At 37.3% G+C, this 23,304-nt stretch overlaps 2 protein-coding genes across 16 annotated transcripts in view; both read left to right on the top strand.

Annotated features, from left to right (window-relative positions):
* The window catches only part of LOC107680612 (transmembrane anterior posterior transformation protein 1 homolog), a 19,461-nt gene extending 6,214 nt beyond the window's left edge, over window positions 1–13,247 (top strand). For 2 of the 3 annotated variants that reach the window (XM_016476572.1, XM_016476575.1), the window contains exons 3-15: window positions 1,159–1,277; window positions 2,840–2,872; window positions 6,363–6,525; window positions 6,792–6,927; window positions 7,248–7,345; window positions 7,481–7,550; window positions 9,066–9,146; window positions 9,701–9,810; window positions 9,968–10,027; window positions 10,190–10,258; window positions 10,521–10,597; window positions 11,296–11,459; window positions 11,596–13,247. In XM_016476572.1, coding sequence (XP_016332058.1) covers window positions 1,159–1,277; window positions 2,840–2,872; window positions 6,363–6,525; window positions 6,792–6,927; window positions 7,248–7,345; window positions 7,481–7,550; window positions 9,066–9,146; window positions 9,701–9,810; window positions 9,968–10,027; window positions 10,190–10,258; window positions 10,521–10,597; window positions 11,296–11,459; window positions 11,596–11,840 — 1,425 coding nt within the window. In that variant the 3' untranslated portion in view covers window positions 11,841–13,247. The remainder of the gene's footprint in view (window positions 1–1,158; window positions 1,278–2,839; window positions 2,873–6,362; window positions 6,526–6,791; window positions 6,928–7,247; window positions 7,346–7,480; window positions 7,551–9,065; window positions 9,147–9,700; window positions 9,811–9,967; window positions 10,028–10,189; window positions 10,259–10,520; window positions 10,598–11,295; window positions 11,460–11,595) is intronic. The other variant, XM_016476574.1, reaches the window with a different exon arrangement.
* Window positions 13,248–15,261: 2,014 nt separating this feature from the next.
* The window catches only part of prom1a (prominin 1a), a 58,599-nt gene continuing 50,556 nt past the window's right edge, over window positions 15,262–23,304 (top strand). For 8 of the 13 annotated variants that reach the window (XM_016476564.1, XM_016476561.1, XM_016476560.1 and 5 more), the window contains exon 1: window positions 15,262–15,831. In XM_016476564.1, the coding sequence (XP_016332050.1) occupies window positions 15,600–15,831 (232 nt within the window). In that variant the 5' untranslated portion in view covers window positions 15,262–15,599. The remainder of the gene's footprint in view (window positions 15,832–23,304) is intronic. The other 5 variants (XM_016476568.1, XM_016476566.1, XM_016476571.1 and 2 more) reach the window with 1 other exon arrangement.

The following is a 23,304-nucleotide window of genomic DNA, read 5'->3' as shown; positions in this document are numbered from 1 at the left end:
ATCCAGAGTGAGCAAAAGGGCTGGCAAAATCACTCTGGACCCCTCACATCCAGCACACTCCCTCTTTGAACTGTTGCCATCTGGTCGACGCTACAGAGCACTGAGCACCAGAACGACCAGACACAGGAACAGTTTCTTCCCTCAGGCCATCCATCTCATGAACACTTAACAATAACTGTGGAACACACACTATTTATTCACTCATACACTTATTTATCTAACACTCATACTCAGTCTACACCTCAAATTTGCACATAATATACAGTACCTGTACATACAAAAACTGTCTATTGTAATATACCTGCACATACAACTGTCAATTTATATATTTTTATTCGTTATTTACTTGTTCTATTTTTTATTATCTGTGTTTTTTGTTCTGTCACTGTCATTCTGTTACACTGTGGAAGCTTCTGTCACGAAAACAAATTCCTCGTATGTGTAAACATACCTGGCAATAAAGCTCATTCTGATTCTGATTCTGATTCTGATTCTATTAAAAAGGTCTTAAAAAGTCTTAAATTTAACTTGTTCAAGTCTGCAGAAACCCTGTGTACAGAAATCATGAATGTAATGGGAAAAAATACATATACAAATATGCAGAATAAAATTTTATGGAAAGTTCTATGAAAATATTGTCTTTACAAGCTCTTATCTGAACTACAGGCCTGCAGAACAGCTCCTCATTGTTAAGCCCTGTCTTGATTTATCTTCCATTGCCTTTTATTTTCTTTGTGCTTTGTTGAGAGGGTTCTAGTGGTCTGTGTTCGTCTCCTAACAAGCTCTCTTTGTTTTATAGCTGCTGGTAAAAAACTCGTCTTTGACTTTAAAGAGCCAGTTGCTTGCGGTGCATGTTAACGTTTTAATTTGTTCTTAATAGTCTTTCTCTGAAACTGAGGAGTGCCTCCTAAAGATGAAAAATATTTTAAGGTTACTGACTGCTTGCAGACATATTCAAAATCTCCTTCAACACATTACATGCCTCGGTGCGCTCAAGCATGTGAAGCATCAGGATTCAGGGCCAAGGGCTTCCTTAACATGATGTCACAGTTATTTCTGTATAACTTGATGAACACAATGAAAAACAAATTAATTTCTGCTTTGCATATTGCATATCTGTGTGCAGGTGCTAATGTCCCTGTTTGTGTCTTTCTACAGTTGATGATCTTCGGGATCTTCCTGTGTCTGGATGCCTTTCTGTATGTGTTCACCCTGCTGCCCTTGAGAACTTTACTGGCCTTTCTGAGGCTGTTGACGATACCCTGCTGCGGCCTTGGGTAACACATAATACTCAATATCTCTCTCAAAAATAAAAGATACACTGGCATTCAAAATTTTGGGGATTTGTTTTTTATTTTTGCTCACCTTTTATGCTCACAAAGGTTGCAAAAATACAGCAAATACAGAAATATTGTGAAATATGATTACAATATAAAATATTAAATGTTATTAATATTAATTTTAAATGTAATTTATTCCTGTGATGCAAAGCTGAATTTTCAGCAGCCATTACTTCAGTGTTCAGTGTCACATAATTATTTAGAATTCATTCTAATATGCTGATTGGTGTTCTAAAACATTTCTTATTTTTATGCATATTGAAAACAGTTGTGCCGGTTCTTTCAGTATTATTTAATGAATAGAAAGTTTTAAAAAATATGTATTTTTTTTAAATAGAGATCTTTTCTAAAACAATGTGTTTCTTTTGATCAATTTAATCCAAGCTTGTTGAATAAAAGCATGTTACAAAATTTCTTTCAACGAAAAAAATCTTACTGACCCCAAACTTTTGAGCAGTAGTATATTTTCAGCTGAACTTCTTAATGTTTGAGGACGTTTCACTATCAGTCATCTTACAGCTGAAAATTTGATTCAAATAAAGCCAGGTGCACACTGTGGCACAATTTTGTTTTGCTGCCTGAGACTAATTTTGGTAATTGTTAGTTTTTTATTACAAAGGAGAAAGAGAAAGACATTTAGTTAAAAATGCTGATGCTAACTTATCTACGTGATACTCAACATAGTGTTCCTATCACATTATGATTATACCATCAAAATGACCTCAAGCTTGCATTGAAGTCAGTGACCTCGGTTGCCCATCAACAATTGACTCCTGACACTCCGACTCTTGTCATGCTTTTGTTGTCTTTCATGAACAACATGAACAACTTTGCCAACATTACTGAGTTTGTGCAATATAACTTCAACATCACATGTAAATTAAAATGTCACAAAACGTTTAACTAAAACGGCCATTTAGTTGTTGGAAACATACACTTCACAAACGTAAAATATACTTTGTCATTCAGTCTGCCTTGGCTCTTACCTAAGATCTCACTGGGGCGCTGTCATGCAATCTGACAAATAACAATCTCACAGGACAGAGTGTAAAAGAGTGCAGTATACTTGGCTTTAGCAGCAAAAAGTGTCTTCAAACCACAAGAAAGGAGTGGAGTGTGTGCACATATCGTCAGTAAAGCCGGTTCTGTGATTGGTAGTAAACCGCCATCACCTGCTTTCAGATGGAGCAGCATTTACTACACAGAGCCGTAGTTCACTGACAATTAGGCAATATAACGTTCATAATCGCAGATGAATCGCATTCGATTATGAACGCGATATTGCCTAGCTTGTCAGTGAACTACGGCTCTGTGTATTAAATGCCGCTCCATCTGAAAGCAGGTGATGGCGATTTACTACCAATCACGGAACCGGCTTTACTGACGAGATGCGCATTACAATCGCATGCAATTAATTGCACACCCCTAGTTATTATTGACTTTTCCTCATATCAGATACAGTATAATGACTAATGTGTGCCTCTCCCTCCTCCCATTAGCGCTAATGTTTGCCCTTATTGCAGACGGAGCAGGTAGGACACCTGCCTTCACCGTTTCATACAATCCCATCCTTCATTCTGTTTGATCCATATGATTTATATAACGAGCATGCCACTGAAGCATTTGCCAACCTGGTAGAGTGTGTATGTCGCTGGCAGAGATGACTCTCTTTTAGCTTACGATATGATGGTGCAGTAGATTTAATTTTAACTCAGCTGCTGGCAAGTGAAGAGGTTTCATTTTGAACTGTCAAGTGTCATTTTTGGCTGGCAGTGTTTGTGTTTCATTACTGTGTGTGTCTGGCGCCAGTGTGACATAGAAGTGCTACATTACACGCCATCCTGCTGAAAAAAATAAATAAATTTAAGTTTAAACCAGCCTAAGATGGTTTGCAGAGTTTAGTTAGCTAGTTTAAGCTGATTTACTTTAGCTTGTTGGCCAACTGCTTTCCCAGCCTAACCAGCTGCCAAAAAAAATCTAAGTAGACTAGCTTGGTGACCATCCAAGACCAGCAAACCACTGTAGGCTGGTTTATACTGTTTTTACCTACAGAAAAGCAGTTAAAACTTTTTTTTTTTTTTTTTTATTCCCCCCCCCTACGCTGGTGTATTTGGTCAGGATCTCCTAAGTCATAGCGGCTTTTCCTTCGCTTTAATCAAACTGCAAAGAGGTTTAACTGAATCCTAAGATCCATAGCTACACTTAAAAATTTTATTAATACCTCACGGTCACATTTCCAGCTTCAGGAGATTATGTGTAGAATATTCCTATTTAAATGTAGTTGAAGAGCTTAAACGTCACACTCATGTTTTGGTCAAATCTTGATCTAATTTACTGTTACCTTTAGGACCCCTCATAATGAATAAGATCCTTCAAGTAATATCACAGTAGCCTTTCAGGACAGTTCATTGCAGAATTAAAGGAACACTCCACTATTTTTGAAAATAGGCTCATTTTCCAACTCCAACTTATGCAGCGCCTGAAAATAGGCTAACTTCCGTCAACATAACCAACGTGACCACCTGCTTGCACAGGGAGCGTGCTAGGGACTATTTTCAGGCGCTGCGTGATATCATTGCACCTGCTGCACCCATGGTATGGCAGCAAAGTTCCTTGATTATTACGCCGGAATGAGAGTATATAGTTCCTAGCCATATCGGCCTAGAAAATTGCAACTTTTCATTTTCCGTCGGTCTTAGTACACGATGTAACTACAGAAGAGTCAAGTTTTAAATAGGAAAAATATAGAAACTCTTTGGTCATTTTTGAGCGAGATACTAACGGTCTAATCAGATTCAATGATCTATGCTAAGCTACAGCTAAAAGTGCTACTGCCAGACCCGGAGATCGGCTGAATGGATTCGAAAACGGTGAAACTCAACTGTTTAACTCTAGGGGAGTTGGAAAATTAGCCTATTTTCAAAAATAGTGGAGTGTTCCTTTAAAACCATTCAGCATTAAAATTCTGCATCTCATTTCTTCAACATGAGTCAAGGATATAAAGGACAAAAGTTTTCTTACACATAAGCCTGGCACTTTAGCACAAGCAGAAGCTGGTGCAGATGAAAGGCAAATATCAGTATGTGCTTAGTATGCTTACAGAGAGACAGATTTCTTATCCCAGCTGTCAGCTTTGAGCTATGAACTATGAGCCACTTTATATGAATTTCATATTTAAAATGTAGGCTAAATATTTGACAGAATATATACATTTTTTGTATTATACTTATACTACTGTATAGGGGTGTAATGGTACACAAATATGATGGTTTGGTACAATATAATAATCAACACTCAATTAAAAAAATTGTATGCTAACATGTAAATTGCACATAATGCAGTTTTTAAATTAACTTGCCCGAGGTCAATTAAATTCTACGTGACATTTTGTTTTGACATCTTTCCGCAGTTGAAACACTGATTGAGTGATTACATGAGTCATGGGATGTTCATTCATGTTTATTTTGCACTAGTAAGAGGAAGGGATGATCACACTCACTTGCACTCTGCACAGCCATTTGAACAGTGATCTGTCACGACACATCAAAGAGCGCCAAAACGGCATGCATTGTTTCAATTTCCTGAAAAAAATGGACTGGAAGATGAGACTTTGTTTCTTATCAAAAGTAGCAATATATAAAACTGGAATTTTCCATTGAAGTTCCACTCATGCAGTGGTTAAACCGAAAGACCCGTATCGAAAATTTTCATATACGAATACGTAATAAAGTAGTGTTTGAGCTTTACAGTTATTCTCAGAAAGTAAACTATCTCTGATTTGTCATTTGCTTTGTCAAAAAACTACACTGCTGTTCAAAAGTTTGGAGTCAGTAAAATTAAAGAAAAAAGAAATGAATACTTTTATTTATCAAGGATCTTTTAAATTGACAGTAAAGACATTCTACTGTATTTTGACCAAATAAATGCAGCCTTAGTGCATACAAAAACATTTTGAACAGTAGTGTATATGTTTTCCTTTGGCACTACCTTGCCAAAAGGACATTTACTATTAATTTATTTTTGTACCATGGTATCACACTTTTTTGTGTATGGGGGAGTCGGACGATCATAATCTTTGTATGACAAAAAAGCCCAGCTTCTTTCAGCTTTTTGTTGCCAGTTCTCAGTCTTGCTGTTTTCCTGAGGATGTTTGTGTAGATTCCTCCTCGTGAGTGGGAGTGTGATGCCTCAAGTGAAAATGAAACATCCGTCTAGTTTTTCCTTTTATATTCTCCCACCCACACCCAAGATGCAGGATCTGTACACAGCTCAGCTCCTCGAATAAATCTGATACCTTCCGTTCATTAGTTTTCTGCTGAAAGTGTCTTAACTGTGAACTAAGCAGGGTGTGATAGATGTCAATGCTAAACTTATGTTATTTTTTTCTCATTGTCTGTACATGAAGACCATACATCAAACATCTGCATGGGTTTTGAGTTGGTCCTTGATGTTTTCTCTGGGTGTTTCTTCAACTGTGTTTCAACTGGGCGTCTTTGATCTTGTGATCTCTTTTGCCAGTTTAATTGGCCTTTTGGCATGTCCAGCTTTCACAGAAAAAAATGATATAAGTAATTTTAACAATAAATATTGAATATTTCACTCTGTGTTTGGGTCGCCATAGTTTTGAAAATGTAAAAAATTAACATTTTAATCAAACATTTCAAATCTGGGTCTTGGACAAAGGAAATATAATAATCTAGACAAAAATTTGAAAAGTAGCAAATGGTGATAAGACCATTTTAATTTTGACATTCGTACAAAAAGAGAATGTGAAGTCTGTTAGTTAGAACAGAACTAGTGTAGTTGAAGAAATGCCCGTCTGTACGTTTCTCTGGTTTGAAAGAAAGCCAGTGCTTTCAGTGCGGTGCTGTTTTGAAGCTGATGTGTGTAATCATTGCATTTGGCCTCATTTTGTAAACTCATAAGTGCTATTTATAATTAATGTGTTTAAGCTTTTTCTGCAACTTGTTCTGACTCTCAGGCCTGTTTGCTACACTTCTGCTGTGTGTTTGTGTTTATCAGTGGCTCTCGGTTCCTGCAGCCGGCTCAGGTGTGTGACCTGCTGAAAGGTTTAATAATGGTGCTCTGTTACTCCATGATGCACTACGTCGACTACGCCATGATGTACCACCTGATCCGCGGCCAGTCTGTCATCAAACTCTACATCATCTACAACATGCTGGAGGTACTGAACAGCCCTCAAACCCATTTCATTTACTGGATCATGGGTCTCCTGGATCATGTGATAAAGGAATTAATCACCTAAAAATTACAACTTTTTTTTTAACCCACTCTTGGTTTGTTTCAAACCTGTATGCTAAACACTATGAAGAATGTTCATGCATCGTTTCCACATAGCATAAAGCAGCATACAAGGTTTAGATGAGCTTCAAGCTCTGTATTGACATTTTAATTTTGGGTGAAGTAAATGTCTGTCATTTCATCTCTCAGGTAGCAGACCGTCTCTTCTCATCATTTGGACAAGACATTCTAGACGCTCTCTACTGGACAGCCACTGAACCAAAGTCACGGAAGACAGCCCACATTGGAGTCATTCCCCATTTCTTCATGGCCGTCTTCTATGTCTGTATCCTTTTTTGTTATACAAGAAGTCTGCAGTGCTCAGAATATAAGATATGTCATAATTTAGTGTGGGTATTATTGCTCTTTATTTCCATATTGATGTTGAACGTGTGGTGTAGTAGTTCATTTGGGGGTTTTTTATCAGCCCTGGACATATGTCTCATTCAGTCCGAATTTGTCTGATTTCTTGTTTTGTTTTTTCTTAGAGATTTTGTTGTAAATTATATTCTGTTGGATCTGATTCAGTATTATACAACTTGTAGCACAAATATCAATGACGAGTAATTCAATACAATTGTTTTCCTCAATGTATATTTGTCTCAGTTCTGCATGCCATCCTCATCATGGTCCAAGCCTCTACACTAAATGTGGCCTTCAACTCACATAACAAATCTTTGCTCACCATTATGATGTCCAACAATGTGAGTATAAACACAGATAAACATTTTATGTGCAGACAACAGAACCGTCAGAATCATCCAGTTATTGTGTCACTGTAGACATTTAAAACTTGTGTAATCAGAGTTTTTATAAGCTCATGTTTGTTCACGTTTCAGTTTGTGGAAATCAAGGGAAGTGTGTTCAAGAAGTTTGAGAAGAACAACCTCTTTCAGATGTCCAACAGTGGTGAGTCAAAGTCCCAAAATCTACCTAGTTATAGTGGGCTCAATTAGTTATTCAGGGAAATCACAGACTAGATTGATGTCAGATGTTATTACTGTGATAATTTAATATACACTATTGTTTCAAAGTTTGGGGTCAGATTTTTGGAAAGAAATAAATACTCCTGTTCAGCAGGGATGCATTAAGTTGATCAAAAGTACTACCAAATTTTGCATTACATGGCATTAACTAACTGCTTGATTTTTACCGTACATTTCTGCCATATGGACATCAACTTGAGATAGTCACCACTGATAAGCTATTACTAAATATAATGTAGAAACTTTAATTTTCTGTAAAGCTGCTTTGCAACGATTTGCATCGTGAAAAGCGCTATACAAATAAACTTGAATTGAATTGAATTGAAAAGTGACAGTACAGGTATTTGTAATATTACAGTTTTTTCTATTTCAAAGAAATGCTGTTCTTTTGAACTTTCTATTCATCAAGGAATCTGAAAAAATTTATCTTTTTTTTTTTCAAAAATATTAAGCAGCAACTGTTTTCAGCATTGATAATAAGAAATGTTTCTTAAACATCAAATCTGCATATTAGAATGATTTCTGAAGAATCATGTGAAACTAAAGTCTGGAGTAATGGCTGCTGAAAACTCGGGAATAAATTTTTTTTTTTTTTCAAAACAGTTATTTTAAATTGCAGTAATATTTAAAAATATTTCAGTGTTTTTACTGGTTTAAAATAAATTCAGCCCTAGTTTGCATAAAAGACTCCAAACCGTGTGTGTGTCAAGGTACTATTGATTTACTATATTCACGTTATTTAAGGTGCTGCAAAGAATACTATATTACCAACCAAGCAAATTCTCCCAAAAAATGGTTAATTCCCTTTTTGTTAGTACAACATGCTTTAAATGTGGATTATACACTGGGAATATTACAGCAGTGTGCCTCAGTTCTGGTTATTCAAAGCAACTAGTAGGGTGTATGTCATCTTAATCACTTAGAGAGTCTTTGATCGCAAGGCAGGTGAAGGTGCAGCCTTGAACGTTGTGTGTGGGCTGACTCAGAAACATTATAGCATCTTTTTGAAATGCTAATCAAAGCTCTCAAGAGCTTTCTGATAACGCTCTGTGAGATGCTGACAGACTGTGGTGCCGTTTGAGTGCCAGTTTCCTACTGCACCCATCCTCTTTATGAAAGATATGCTGATATACTGTAATCAGCACCTATTCTCCCTTCCGCTGTTTACTATCTCTCCAGTTTCAAACGGCCACCAAGTCTTGTGGTCGTCCATTCAAGCCTTTGTGATGGAATAATTCCCCAAGTTACTATTCATACACAACCTGCTGCAAACAGCAACGCATTACCATCCTTTGAAGTCTTACAAGCTGAAAGCTTTATTTGTTGACCGTCGTTTCCCCTCACATTTTGCTGGGATTGGAGAGAGAGGAGCTTTGTGAATATAACGTGCAGAATTTGTGTTGCTTATATGTTATGTGTTTATATTTCTGTCCTACAGATATCAAGGAGCGGTTTACTAATTACGTTTTGCTCCTCATCGTGTGCCTGAGGAACATGGAGCAGTTTTCCTGGAACTCAGGTCCGGATTAAGACTCTGATTAAAACTCTTAATTGAAAATGCAGGCATTTTTAAAGTGCAATCTGTTTTCTTTTTAGACTAGTAGTTGGTTTATTGCAGCATCAGTATCTAGCTTTTATATATGTGGCATCTTTATGAGCAAGATCCAATCAGATTCATTATGGTGGAACTTACCTAGAGGAATAGGCCTAGTTCACCCAAAAATGAAAATGTGCTGAAAATGTATCAACCTCAGGCCATCCAATATGTAGATAAGTCTGTTTCTTCATTAAAACAGAATGAGAGTCCAAATAGCTGAAAAACATCAATAATTCACAAATTTACCTGGATTATTGTGATGTTTTTATCTGCTGTTTAAACTCTCATTCTGATGGCACCCATTCACTGCAGAGGATCCATTGCTGGGCAAGTAATGTAATGCTGAATTTCTCCAAAACTGTTCTGATGAAGAAACAAACTCATCTGCAACTTGAATGGATTGAGGATAAGTACATTTTCAGAAAATTTTCAACAATGCTTGGTTAATCTGTTAACAGTGTTGATATTGTTCGTAGATCACCTCTGGGTGCTGCTTCCTGACGTCTTCATGGTAATCATGTCTGAAGTTGCGGTTGACATCGTCAAACACGCTTTCATCACTAAATTCAATGATATCACAGCTGATGTGAGAGCCACAGATTTGTACTTGATTTTCAAAATAATCCATCTCAAAACCACAAGTGCACATGGACAGGGCTGTAAAGTGCGCTAACAAAGTGCACTAACATAGCCCTAAATATAGGCACCACATATGAACTTTGCATTCCCATCATGTTCTTTAGGTCTACAGTGAATATAAAGCCAGCTTGGCCTTTGAACTTGTCAGCAGTCGACAACAGAATGTAAGTAAAAGTTTAAATTATGGATGTAGTATGTATTCATTTTTAAATACTTATTTAAAAAAAAAACTCTATCCCAGTATCTGTAACCAGCATAAAAAGGAAAAAAAAGGTTTAAAAAAAAAAAAAGATTATAAATAGGAAATGTGGTTGATTCATGGACAGGCCTACACAGACTACAGCGATTCAGTCGCAAGAAGGATGGGCTTCATTCCTTTGCCTCTTGCTGTACTGGTGAGAAGATATTTTCACTTGTTTTACTACTCTGGTTATTATTGCACATATCTATATGGATTCATTTGTAAGGTAGCCAAAAAATACTGTCTGAAACAATATAAATATTTTTTTTACTATGTATTTTCATGTTTACCAACATACTAATTCCAAACTGCAAAATGACACATTAAACAACCAATTATATGTTACTGGTATTGTTCAAGACTGTAACACATTGCATATGTGATGCTGAAGATGGTTTTGTTTTTGTCTCCGTCAGTTGATTCGAGTGGTGATGAGCTCCGTGAAGATCCAGGGTGCTCTCTCATCTGTCTGTCTGCTCCTCTTTTATCTTGGGTAAATTAATTACCTCAAAGTGTATGGTATCACATAATGTGTAATTTTGACTGCATCACTTAGCATGCAACATAATCTCTACAGACCTAGAGTATTTGATTGTTTTGTTTTCAAACTGTGTAAATGTACATCTGTGAACATTCTGTGAGCAGTTTTGGCCGGTTTCTTCATTAGAGGTGGTTGTACTGCTATAGTTTTGAAATCATGTAGCAATGCAATATGATTAAGTTACAGGGAATTTCTATTTATTTTTGTTCTGAAGAAATTACTACTTTTATTCTGCAGAGATGCATTGAATTGATTAACAGTGACAGCAAAGACTTTGATAACATTTTAAAAGATTTCGGTTTCAAATAAATGCTGATTCCTGAAAAAAGCATCACATTTCCACAACAATTTTAAGCAACTATTCAAAATTCATGATTATAAGAAATGTTTCAAAACCACCATAATCAGCATATTAGAATGATTTCTGAAGGATCATGTGACACTGAAGCAAACCAAACCAAACACCGAACCAAAACTTTTAAATGGTAGTGTATTTTAAGTAAAAACTGCTTAATGTAGTGTGGTTAGCTGTCATGTTTAGCCAAAGTAGTTGATAGTAGAGTAGTTAGCAACATTTTGTGAGTAGCCTGCCCAATGTAAGATTGTAATTGCAAGTTTTAAATTTTTGATTGTTTTGTTTGATTTTGTAGGTTGATAACAATGAAAGTGTTAAATAGTATAGTTATTCTGGGCAAGTCCTGTCACTATGTGAAGGAAGCTAACATGGAGGGTAAGCTGTTTGAAAGACCGACTGCTCAAACCTCTAAACAAACTCCCAAGAAAGCAAACCCTGCCAAATCTCCCCCACCCTCAGGTAACACCAGTTTGATTATTCAGTAGTTCAGACATTGTCACCGTTTCTCAAACTCATGTGACTCCTGTTTTTTGTGCTGAGGGAATTTTCAAAGAATCATGTTGCTCTTTTTCTTTGTTTCTTTACCTCTTTTTAGCTGAACCTAAAGTGCAGCGACCCTCCACCTCCATCACCAAGCAGCCGAGCCCAAGAGCGAAGCCTTTTCCCCCGGCTCCACCTCCTGTAACTGAGGTGACCAGTGACCCGCCCCCAGATTCTCCTCCTAAACCAGAGGAGAGCAGCAGCGAGACGCCACAATCTACTGAACTTAAACACAGAACCACCAAAAAAGATCTGTTGGAGATCGACCGCTTCACAATATGCGGCAACCGAATCGGATGAACTTTAACCCCACCTCCATAGTAACTGCTCAGGAACGAAAGTGGAGAAGACTCAGAGTCTGAGTCTGAAATAATTGCAAAGGCTTTCGAGTGAGTTTTTCAGAGGTGGCTACTGTTACTCGTTTTGCCGTCCTCTCTGCTTCCATTTCTGTGGAATATCTACCAAAGGAAGCAGATCTTGTGCGTAAAGCATTTCAAATCAAAATGAGTCTGTTCACCTTCGGCAGCCTGGCATATATCACATGACGTGGAATCTAGTATATGTTGCTTTAGGATAAATTTGTCTCGATTTTATCAGAAAAACTTGGAACAATAAACAAGGCATGAACTTCTTACAAACCAGACCTTTTATCTTTAAGTGGAAACTAAAAAGCATAAATTACAGTTTTTAAACACTTGAAAAAATCAATTGAGTAATTTACAACTGATGCATATAAATAGATAAAGTTATATATATTCACACACTTTTGGCTTCGAATAACATGCTAAACGGGTTTGCCAATAATGCTGCCATTAGAATTGATCAGTCTGGCAAATATTTATTTTTAGAACTTGTAAAGGTATTATTTGTTTCAGTTGAAGTCTGTATTGTAACACATACATTTCTTTAAAACACATGACTCACAGAAAGGGAAGGTTTAGCTAAACTAATGCCAGGCTGCTTGATAATTCAGCTCTGTATAATATCCGTGGTGCCAATCCAGCTAACTTAACTTTGCACTGATTTACCACTTTGTCTTAAGCTGTACAGAGTATTTTTGTGTTTCTAAGTATGAAAGTTTACACCAGCTATGAAAGAGCAAATAACTGTTTCATATGAAGTGTAACAAAATGAGTGTTTTTTGAATGCACATTGTTAGTGTATTTTGAAATTCAAATCATCTGTGACCAATCATATACTGAGAGACTATTGTTTGATATAATTAATATTTTTGTTGTTTTAAATGTAATTAAATTATTATCCAGTAATTAATAGTTCAGTATCATGTTTATACTGTTTTATAATGTTGCTTGGAAGGTGAGGAAAGTTGACTGTCAATCTAAGTCTGTACAGCCTATGTCTAGAATTTACCTCCAGTATAGTCATGAGGTGCAGAGGTACCAAATGACAAGTCACTTGAAAATGGATATTCCGTTATTCTCTTTTGACTGAAAATGTTTGTTGAGAAGTGTTCCTGCCATGGTCTGAAGTGTGCATAATTTGCATTTCAGTATATTGTATTTTGTTTTATTTCCATTGTAAAAGTTGAAAGACTATTTTTGGAGAGATTCTGAACAGGGTTGCACAGGTAGTTGCCCTCACGGTGTGTTCTCATTTTTTTTTTTTAAATGTACTATAATGCTAAAGACTAAACCATTTGTTTTTATGTAATTCCATCCCTGTTTTTGGGACAGCAAATAAAAGTTGTTTTGTAATTTGTGCCATATGTTTTATAATTTGTGCCATATGTTTTATATTACATGAGTTTATACAGAATTGTGTATGTTTTTGGTGCTGTGACTGGTCGTCATATTGTAAGTATTTTACAGTTTTTATTCACCTTGTAGTTTAATCAGTCAGAATGCATTCTCCATGCTACGCTCTGGTATTAAACTGCACCCATGTATCTGACAGCCTGAGACAGTAATCTGACACTTTGTGACCTTTTCTCCTACAGAATTCACCGACGGTGACGGACGGCTAGTAAATCCAGTGTGGTTGTCCTCTGATGTGACCTTGGTGATTTGTCATTGTCCTGCTTGCCATTTGGTAAAAGAATCATTTCTTGTCCAAACAGGCCGTCGGGGTTTTGACACTGTTGGATTTTGTCTTTGGTCAACAATGTCTGACACACAGAACATTCTGCAGCCATTGCATTCTTCACAGAATCCTTTAATCCACAGCTAGAAAGAGAATTTGATCAAGTGAAGTCCTGCTCTGATATCATGTGCACAACATTCTGAACCTCCCTCACATTCTTTATGAATTAAGCAGTTGTTTCCCAGAATATAGTGAAGGAATAACATGCCTGGTTTAAAATTAAAGGACTTTTGCTGTAGATAGACTTCCATTGGCCTTGTGGACTTGCAAAGTAAAAAGTGACATAACAGTTATGGAGATAACTGCAATGTATATCAATAATGTCAAATTAAATTAGACTTGATGACATTAGTGTAATATAGAGTCTCTCTGTGTATTTGAGCTGTGCATATGAATGAAATACACAAAGTACTTTGTGTTCTTGTTTTAATGCCTTTGATGTCTTAATAAAATCAGAAAAAAATGAGTCGTGTTGTAAGAGATGTGAGCCCACTCAGTGGGTGAACTTGTTGGCTAATACATGAAAAGCTGGAGGAGTAGATAAAATCCAAATGTTTGAAATGAAAATCCCCGACGTGTGTTGCTTGTGTAACAGCATCTCATATTCTCCCCTGCTATGACTCTGGAGACCGATTTCACAAATATTCCTATAAATAAAAATGAGATTTTAGGGCTTGAACAATATTTTTATCAACCCTGTCAATTTCCCTATCATTTTAGAGGTAGCTTAATAGTTTGTAGTAGAACTGTGTTTGTTTGACAGGAAAGTTTGTTCCAGGACCAACGAAAGATGCTGATCCAGAATGATCTACTCAACCTCTAACATAATGATGGATGTTAGTTTGTCAATGATGATCCACCTGTTCAATCCACCAGATAAAATAAACATGTTTACAAGGAATGGTCAAAGTGATAAAACCTTGGAGAATTTACCATGACAACTAGCTTCCACCAAGTTCTTAATGCGTGTTAATGCTCAAAACCAAAATAGCCTAAATAAGATCTTCTGCAGTAGTAAAGCAAAGTGTCGGGTGTCCACAATGCCATTTTGGTTCAGCTATTTTTACCAAGAAAAAAAAATTAGAAACAATGCACTGAAATATAACACTGCCGTTGTTGTTAGGCATTAGAGCATTTTGATATAAATTCTTTAGTTAAATTGAGATAAACCATCTAATACCACAAAATGTATTAATTCATATTTTATTATTAATTTTTAATAATAGTTATTAAATCCTTTGTCCGAAAAAAAAAAGTTAAAACTGAGGAATGGTGTATAATTAGCCTACTAACACCTATAAATGTTCCCAGGATTTTTAAAAAGAAAATGTCAAACCAAAGTTGTAATAGCCTATCAGTACGGTTACACTAATTTTTTTGCGGGAATATAGGCTACTTTACATATTTGAAAACAATTCACTAGTCACTTAGTTTGAAAACACGCTGCCATGAAAAATCGAAATATATATTTTTTTTTTCTTTTTTTTTCTCATTAGCCTATCAAATATTACACTTTTGAACTAAAAATGAATCATTATGGACAAAAGGTGTTTAAAATCAGTCACTTTTTCACCAGTCTTGAAAATCTAGTCTAGAAGTGGTAAAGTGGATGATTGAGAACAGCCTATTTTAAATCACTTCGTCGCTCATCTGTAGCCGACAGGCGAAGCAGCGAGCGGAGCTCCGGAGAGGAGACCGTTAACACAAGGGGAGGGGATGCGCACGCAGTACCTACACCTCAGTGGCTCACGCTCATCAGCCGCGTTATTATCGCGGGGCATCTGACTAACCGGCCGCACCGTGAACCTGCAGGAGCCGCTCGCCGCGGGGGGACCATGATCAACATGAATCGCTCTCCGGACAGCAGGACTTGAGAAATCACCGAAACTGTCCCTCATAGTACACCCAGAATTTCCTCCACTTCTATCACCTGGAATTGCTTCAGCACCAGAACTAATCATGCTGTGGAAAACGGGACTGATTTTTCTGTGCTGGGGCTTGACGTCCGGGGAACTCCAGGACAGGCAGTCCGGTACTCCTGCTGCTCCAGCGCGGACAACTTTGGATTTCGGCTTCGTCCCCTCCGGAGTTTACGATACTGTCGCCTATTACGAGCCTGGCGCCATTGGGATTTTATTTAATATGATGCACGCTTTCCTCTATGTGGTTCAGCCCAACCCGTTTCCTGAAGGTGAGCTCAGTCTTGTGATGTTCTTGAACTTCTGAGCACCACAAGAAACCTCAAATCTCAGATTTTCCTAATCTTGATTAATAATTTGAATCGAGTTCAATATTCAATAGTCTTTTATATAGTCTACCCCAATTTTTGCAGTTTCTTCAACTGCATCTACCATATCATGAGCAGGTAGATGCTTCAGGTGTGAGAGGTGCCACCTGTGATGTCTCAGTGGTGGGTTAGAAGGTGTGAGGGGTTGAATACGGTTGGTCTGTTGTATTCTCCACCTCAGTGTTCCTCATTATTTGGTCAATCTTGAGATTAAGATTGTGACCCTGTGAGTCACTGTCCTAATGAGCTAAAACGCTAATCTGGAATGCCATATGTTGCTGTTCTTGTATTTTCCAGCCTGCCACAGGTGGATATAACCAGGTTCCTGGAGGAATCCCAACCGTACACACCCATTTCAGATTGTGGAGAACTTTAATAAAGAGCTGAGTTGCATCAAGTGTTCGATTAGGTAGACATCCAAAAATGTGTACTATTGGTGGTCCTCTAAGTTCGAGGTTGGGAACAGCTGAGATGTTGCTGTTGTACTTGTCATCTTATACATTCTGCTATGTATGTACTCTTCTGTTTCCAATGGTTATAAATCCTTCGTTTTTCTGCAGCTTGCTCGTTTCTCATCTAGTGATGATACCCCTCTAGCAGTAGGTCTAAATCATCCGTGCATTCGTCTTCTGAATGCATGTGGCACTAATGGCGTTTTGTTTTATTTTCTCCCCTTTTTCTTTTTTTCTCCTTCATTCTCAAATAAAAATAGCCACAACTGTAGCCTTTCAGCGAATTAATTAGAATGATAAAAGCTCTCTGACAGGCCTCCAGTATGATAATTCAGCCCACTGCGTTTGATTTGCAAGAAAAAGACAGCTGCGACAGTCTCGCCATAACTCAGATTCTGCTTGATTTGTTCTCTGGAACTACATATGTTTGTGTCAGTCTTGGAAGTCATTTCATAGCGTGGATTTTTCAGGCCGTTTTCCACGAACTGATTTAAGAAGGCTGGTCAGACATGCTCAAATCCTTTGATCCTTAAATCTGAATGGACTTTGACAAGTGAAAGTAAGGACACTGGTGTGTGATGGTAACCCCGTCTCCTTCAAAAGAAACAGTGTCTTTAGACCTACGAAACTACTCATAAGATCAAAGCGCGCTGGGGGCCGATGGTTTGGTAATAGCCTATTAATTTCTCAGTTTGAAGGTCTCTAGTTTCACAGAGTTATATTGCCAGGAAATATATTTGAGAGCACTTAGGAGCTCTTTGTTCTCAGACACTGACCTGGCTGTCCTGACTGCCACCTTTGGTCTCTCTCTGTGTGTATGAAGTGTATGATTTCTGAAGCACTAGCATCACCACTAGCATTTTTGTACAGATTTCTCAAATGTTCCCCTGTCTGCCCCGTCTGCCACTGGTTGCACAAACAGATATTCATGCTCCAAAATCGCACCATTGGTTGAGCCAGTATTGCGGTTTCAGGATGCTCAAAATCCAGAGCAATGTTTTATATAACCACTGAATGGATTACTTTTAGTTGGTTGTATTTGCATAAGTAAGGATAGGATCAAGTATTTTTATAACATACACTACCATTCAAAGTTTTGAGTCAGTAATATTTAATTTCTTTTTATTTGAATAACAATTTATTCAGCAAGGATGCATTAATAATAGTTATAATGTTACAAATCTATTTTAAAATCAATTTTGAATTATCAGTCTTTTATTTTAACTTTTTATTAATCAAAGAATCCTGAAAAATGTATCAGTTTCCACAAAAATATTAAGCAGTACAACTGTTTTTATTGATAATAATAAGAAATGTTTGAGCACCAAATCAGCATATTATGATGATTTCTGAAGGGTCATGTGACACTAAAAACTTGAGTAATGGTTGCTGAAAATTCAGCTTTGCCATCACAGAAAACATTACATTTTAAAATATATTTAAGTAGAAAGCAGTTATTTTAAAATGTAATAATATTTAACAATATAAGTTTTTCAGCATTTTTTATTAAATAAATATAGCCTTGGTGAGCAACTTTTGAAGGACATTTATGGCGCTTTTCCACTGCATGGTACGACTCGGCTCGGTACGGCACGGCACGGTTCGGCACGGTTTGCGTTTCCACTGCAATTCAGTACCGCTTAAGAGTGGGCGGGATTATCCACATGTCGTTATAGTTGCGCCGCCTCTACTACCATGACTCCTAAAAAAAACTTTTTCATTCCGCATCGCCCCATCAAGCTCTCGCTGGATCCGCTCCTCTGCTATCAACGAGAGGAAAGTCTGTACTTCCGCAACAGACAACAAAACTTTTTGGTTGTTAAAAAAAAGGTGCGCTCGCTCAAAACAGCTGCGTTCGATCCTTCACTGGCTGTGCTGATTTAAATTTAGTGGTTCTTTTGTGTTTGTGTCGCAAGTTCAGTGACGCAGGTAGTGACGATTCTCTCCGGCCAATCCGTGATCAGCAGAGTTTACACGTCACGTTCCGCGTCGCCCCATCAAGCTCTCGCTGGATCCGCTCCTCTGCTATCAACGAGAGGAAAGTCTGTACTTCCGCAACAGACAACAAAACTTTTTGGTTGTTAAAAAAAAGGTGCGCTCGCTCAAAACAGCTGCGTTCGATCCTTCACTGGCTGTGCTGATTTAAATTTAGTGGTTCTTTTGTGTTTGTGTCGCAAGTTCAGTGACGCAGGTAGTGACGATTCTCTCCGGCCAATCCGTGATCAGCAGAGTTTACACGTCACGTTTTGGTAACGGTACGGTTCACTTGGAACCCCAACCGAAGTGGTACTAAAAAAGTACCAGGTACTGTACCCAGTGGAAAACCCCCAAAAAGTGAACCGTACCGAGCCGTACCGTGCCGTACCATGCAGTGGAAAAGTGCCATTAGTGTATAAGTAATCAATTATAAATCCTGTTAGAGAGCTATTGTAATATGAACACCCTCACGGTCCATCTCAGAATATACAACAGAACCCAAAACTAGCAATCCAGGTGATGAACTGACTCAGTCCATCTGGGGAAGACATATGCAGTGGAAGCAGTTGCCAGGGCAACATAACTGTATTCTAGTGAGTGTGTTTCAATGGGAGAGCGTTTCTCCCATTGGCCTACATATGTCTGAATGCTGTAGTGTTAAATGAGGTGCGGGTATCCAATGCTTTCTGAGAGAAGTGCAGTGCTTTAGTGAATCTTAACAGATCCTTGTTTAAGCACAGGACAACCAAGACTATTATACAGATTTTCATGCCAGGAAGTAGGTGAAAGTTGAGAGATTTTGAGAGTTATGTAATTTAATATAGTGTGTGCAATATTATACATGTAAATTTAACACCATAAGTCTGATATCCATGTCTGCCACATTGAATGGGTTCAGATCTGTGCCAGCAGGGCTGCTGAAGGATGGAGCACCAGTGTTGATCGCAGATGGCATCCTGAGTGGCATATCTGTGGGCTGCCAGCTTGCTATGCTCCCCTTTGGTCCTCTGTATCTCTAGAGACAGTTACGCCACACTGAGGCTGAGGGGAAATGAGAAATTGCACTTTTTCCTCTCTCGGTTGCTCTCTTTCCCTTTTCCTTACCCCAGTTATCTCACTCTGCTTGACCTCCATTCTTTCTCCTCCTTGACTCCACTCAACCAGCCCTCTGTTACATATTCATGTTTAAAACTCCTCAAAGGAGTTATATTTAAAGGCTGGTGCTGTTATTTTTAGAGGTGGCTTAAAAAAGCAATGAGCAGTCATTACTTATAATTTGTTCAGTTCTGATGTGCAACTTGTGACTTGAACATAAATCCATTAGAAGAGAATAGAGGGATATTCAAAATAAGGATTTTTTTAATAAACCATATCCTTACATTAAAACTGCACTGTAAAATAGCTGTGTCCCAGGATATGATTGGTATTTTATGAGCAGCTGTGAAATATGTTGCACGTACTTGAATGCAGTGAGTATTATTGATGTTTGAGGAGGAAGCTGGAGATGTTGAGAGTGTGTTATTTGTCTTGCTGTAGCGCTCACGTGTTCTCATGACTCCAGCATGACTGTGGTGCTCCTGGGTCAGGCACATGTCACTGGATTTCCTGGGGCATCTTCAACCCAACATGAGGCCCGTGAGCTCCAGTAAGCCCAGTACCCAGCGTTCAACATTATCAAAATAAGCTGAAATCCTAATATTATTCAAGTAATATTCTTAATAAAACATTTTTCCTGCCAAGTAAAATATGCATGATAGTCTTGTGTTGAGTTTTGGCTGTTTCTTGAAGTGTTGTGGGCTTATCAGTAGCATATTGGATATAAGTCAGTATTGGTGCATTTTTTATTGATTGATTGATTGATTGGTTGGTTGCTGTTGTTCAGTATTGCATATTTGTGCATGCTCATTCCACCTATTTTTACATTTAGATTACCTTTGCCTTAATTCATCTATAGGTATGTATATAGTTAGCCTACTTTAAAAAATCTTAAAAATGACATTTAAAAAAAAATTTGATTCACTTTTTAGAAGCATTTAGAACTTTTAGTTTTAGTGTTCTTTTTCGAATCTATTTAGACAAAATTGTATAGAATTTTAGTATTGGTCAATGGTCATTTAATATTGGTCATTTATAACAGCCATAACATGAAAACAATTATCAGCTTATCATATCAGACAAAAATGTTGTTATCTTTACATGGCCAACTTTTCATTTTCATATTTCAGTCACCGTCAAAGTTTGGATTTATTTATTTTTTTCCTCCAGAGTCAGATCTTTGCTTATGCTTGTTAGTAGGATAAAATATTTAAATATTGAATTTGTACTGAATAAAAAATGAATATTATACATGCAGTTTACAAAAAGTACGTTAATAATTTAGATTTTTTTAAATTACTTTAAGTGAACGCTATAGTTGATGCCAAAGGTAATCTACATGTAAAAATAGGTGATTTAAATCTTAAACCTTAAGGTTTAAGCCTTGTCCCATAATATAATTCTGAGCTGTTTCAATTCTGCACTGATCTTAAATCTTAAAATATATCAGTGCCTTTGTTTTGTCTCAAAATGCACACCAGTAATATTTTTTCTAAGGTATGTTAATAAAACGTACTTTAATTGGCCTAATCCTGGCTTAGTCTAAGCCCTGTCTGTGAAACCGGGCCATGATCTGTTTGACACGTTTAACCATGTTTAAACACATTCCACAGACTCCTGCAGTTTTCCACCCCATATCATCACAGAATATGTTTTTTTTTTTTTTAATCTATGCAGAGTCTGTCTGGATGCACTAACAGTTTAGCTGTTGTCCAGGCTTAGTCGTTACTAGCATAAATCTATGCAGATTCTGTCTGGATGTACTAACAGCTTAGCTGTTGTCCAGGCTTAGTCGTTACAAGCATGTCACCCCAAAAGGGTTATTTGCAGCATGTAGTAGTCCCTTATCTGAGAGCTGCTGCTGATACGCTCCTGTCTGGATATGCTTAAGCACTGCAGGGCTTGTAGCTGCTCTAAATCTTGCCCTCCTGCACTGTAGATAGACACACACACACACACCCACACACACTCTGTCACCTTTGGTGTGCTTTACCTGAGCTTCTTTGGCAGCTGATTCACAAGACCACTTTAAGAGGATTTCAAGCTGTTTGTGGCCATTGAGCTACATTGACAGTCTGGCTATAGACATTTGTAGTGTGGGAATCTCCAAGACTAATTATATAATGATGACCAGGTCATAAATTGTCATATGTTGGCTTCTCGACAGATAAATCATAGCTGTCTTAAAGTGACATAACACTAACCTAGGAACCATACTGTTATGGCTATATATAGACAATTATAATAGGGAATAGCCATTATATTTGCCTTGCATTATAACTTGAAGAGAACTGACTTCATGCAATCTCTAAAAATTACCTTTAAGAAAATTTGGTTAAAAGTAATTGCAAAAATGCTTTATAAAATTATAAATCCATAATTATGATAAAAGCTCTAGTATTTGTTTACAGATGCAGCTTGGTTTGATATTGTGTTATCAGTGCAATTAAAGTCATATATTAAGTGCGTCTTCGTGTCCAAATATGTTGTTGTGTCGCTGTATTTGTGTAGCCTATTAGTGGTGTTTGTGTAAGTGTTGATGGTAAGCCTCTCTGGAGAGCTGCAGATTTGCACTGTCATAACTAAACTTCCTGCTGCTAATGTGACGGTCGCATTTACATTTAAACTCCAGTGAGCATTTTCCTCCGCTGCCTCGTGTTAGCATGGCATTATGGGATGTCAGATGGCAAACCCTTCAGGTGTTCTGTTCTGCAGCGTTGTTAAGAGGAAAGTGGAATTGCTGTAGCCTCTGAATGAAATACTTATTTTTAGAAGAGCTACACACACAGTTACTTTCTCTATCCAGCATGTTGTGTGGGTTGGATTTCTCTCTCTAGAGAGGGAAACAAAGGCCTAAACTGAGATAGAGAGAGAGAGAGCAATGAAAGACTGGCAGTGATCCTGAGCTATACGGCCCTTGATTATACAACCACTTTTAGCCATGCAAGGCAATGAGGCTATTGAGGCTAGATGAAGAAGCCTTTGGAAAGACTCTGACCATTCCAAATGCTGTTGTTCCATCCAAAAGTTTTCTTTTTATCATAATTGGAGATGGATCAAGTTGGATAGGGTTGGTCATTACTAGGTATATCACAATTATTTCTAGCAACTTGCTTCCCAGTGTGCAGTATTATAATAGTACTGAATTACATTACAAAAACAGGTTGAAGAGATAAACATTAGTGTTGTCCTCCTTGCCAAGTTTAATAACTTTTTTTAAATAATAAAAAGAACTATGAACTTTTAAAAATAAAATGTATAAAGTGATAAAGAACACAACTATAAATAATAATAATAATAATAAAGAAACAAGACATTTTCAACGTAAATATACCGTTTATTGGTTGGCTTTTTTTAGTCCAAATTAAAATATGAAAATGTTTAAGTGCAATACCACTGTATTTCTGCTTTTTACATACATTCTGCCTACTGTCAGAGAGTGAATGAGCTTTTTCATTCATCATTTCCACGCTTTCTGCCACAAGCTGGGGGTTTGGGTCAGATAGAGTTTGAATGGCTCCATCCTTCAACAACAGTCTCTTTGCAAAGTGACAGATTTACAAACCATTCTGTGCTGAAATGTGCTGTTCAAACTGTTAAGGACAGATTGTAACAGTCAGAAACCCTGTTAAAAATAAAGTTCAACAGCTCTTTCCTAATGTTGGGATTCTCAGAAGCATATGTAGAACAGCAGGTGCCACATACAGACAGAAAGTTGTAATTTTTGACAGCAAATTTTGATTTAGTTTTAGTCATAGTCTTTTGCCATTTAGTTTTAGTCATATTTTAGTCATCTGAATTGTTTTTAGTTTTAGTCTAGTTTTAGTCGACTAAATATCATACGATTTTAGTC

Source organism: Sinocyclocheilus anshuiensis, unplaced genomic scaffold (genome assembly GCF_001515605.1).
Source record: "Sinocyclocheilus anshuiensis isolate Anshui unplaced genomic scaffold, SAMN03320099.WGS_v1.1 scaffold328, whole genome shotgun sequence".
Classification (NCBI taxonomy): Eukaryota; Metazoa; Chordata; class Actinopteri; order Cypriniformes; family Cyprinidae; genus Sinocyclocheilus; species Sinocyclocheilus anshuiensis.
Note: the sequence above shows the minus strand (reverse complement) of the source record. Positions and strands in the feature narration are given on the sequence as shown.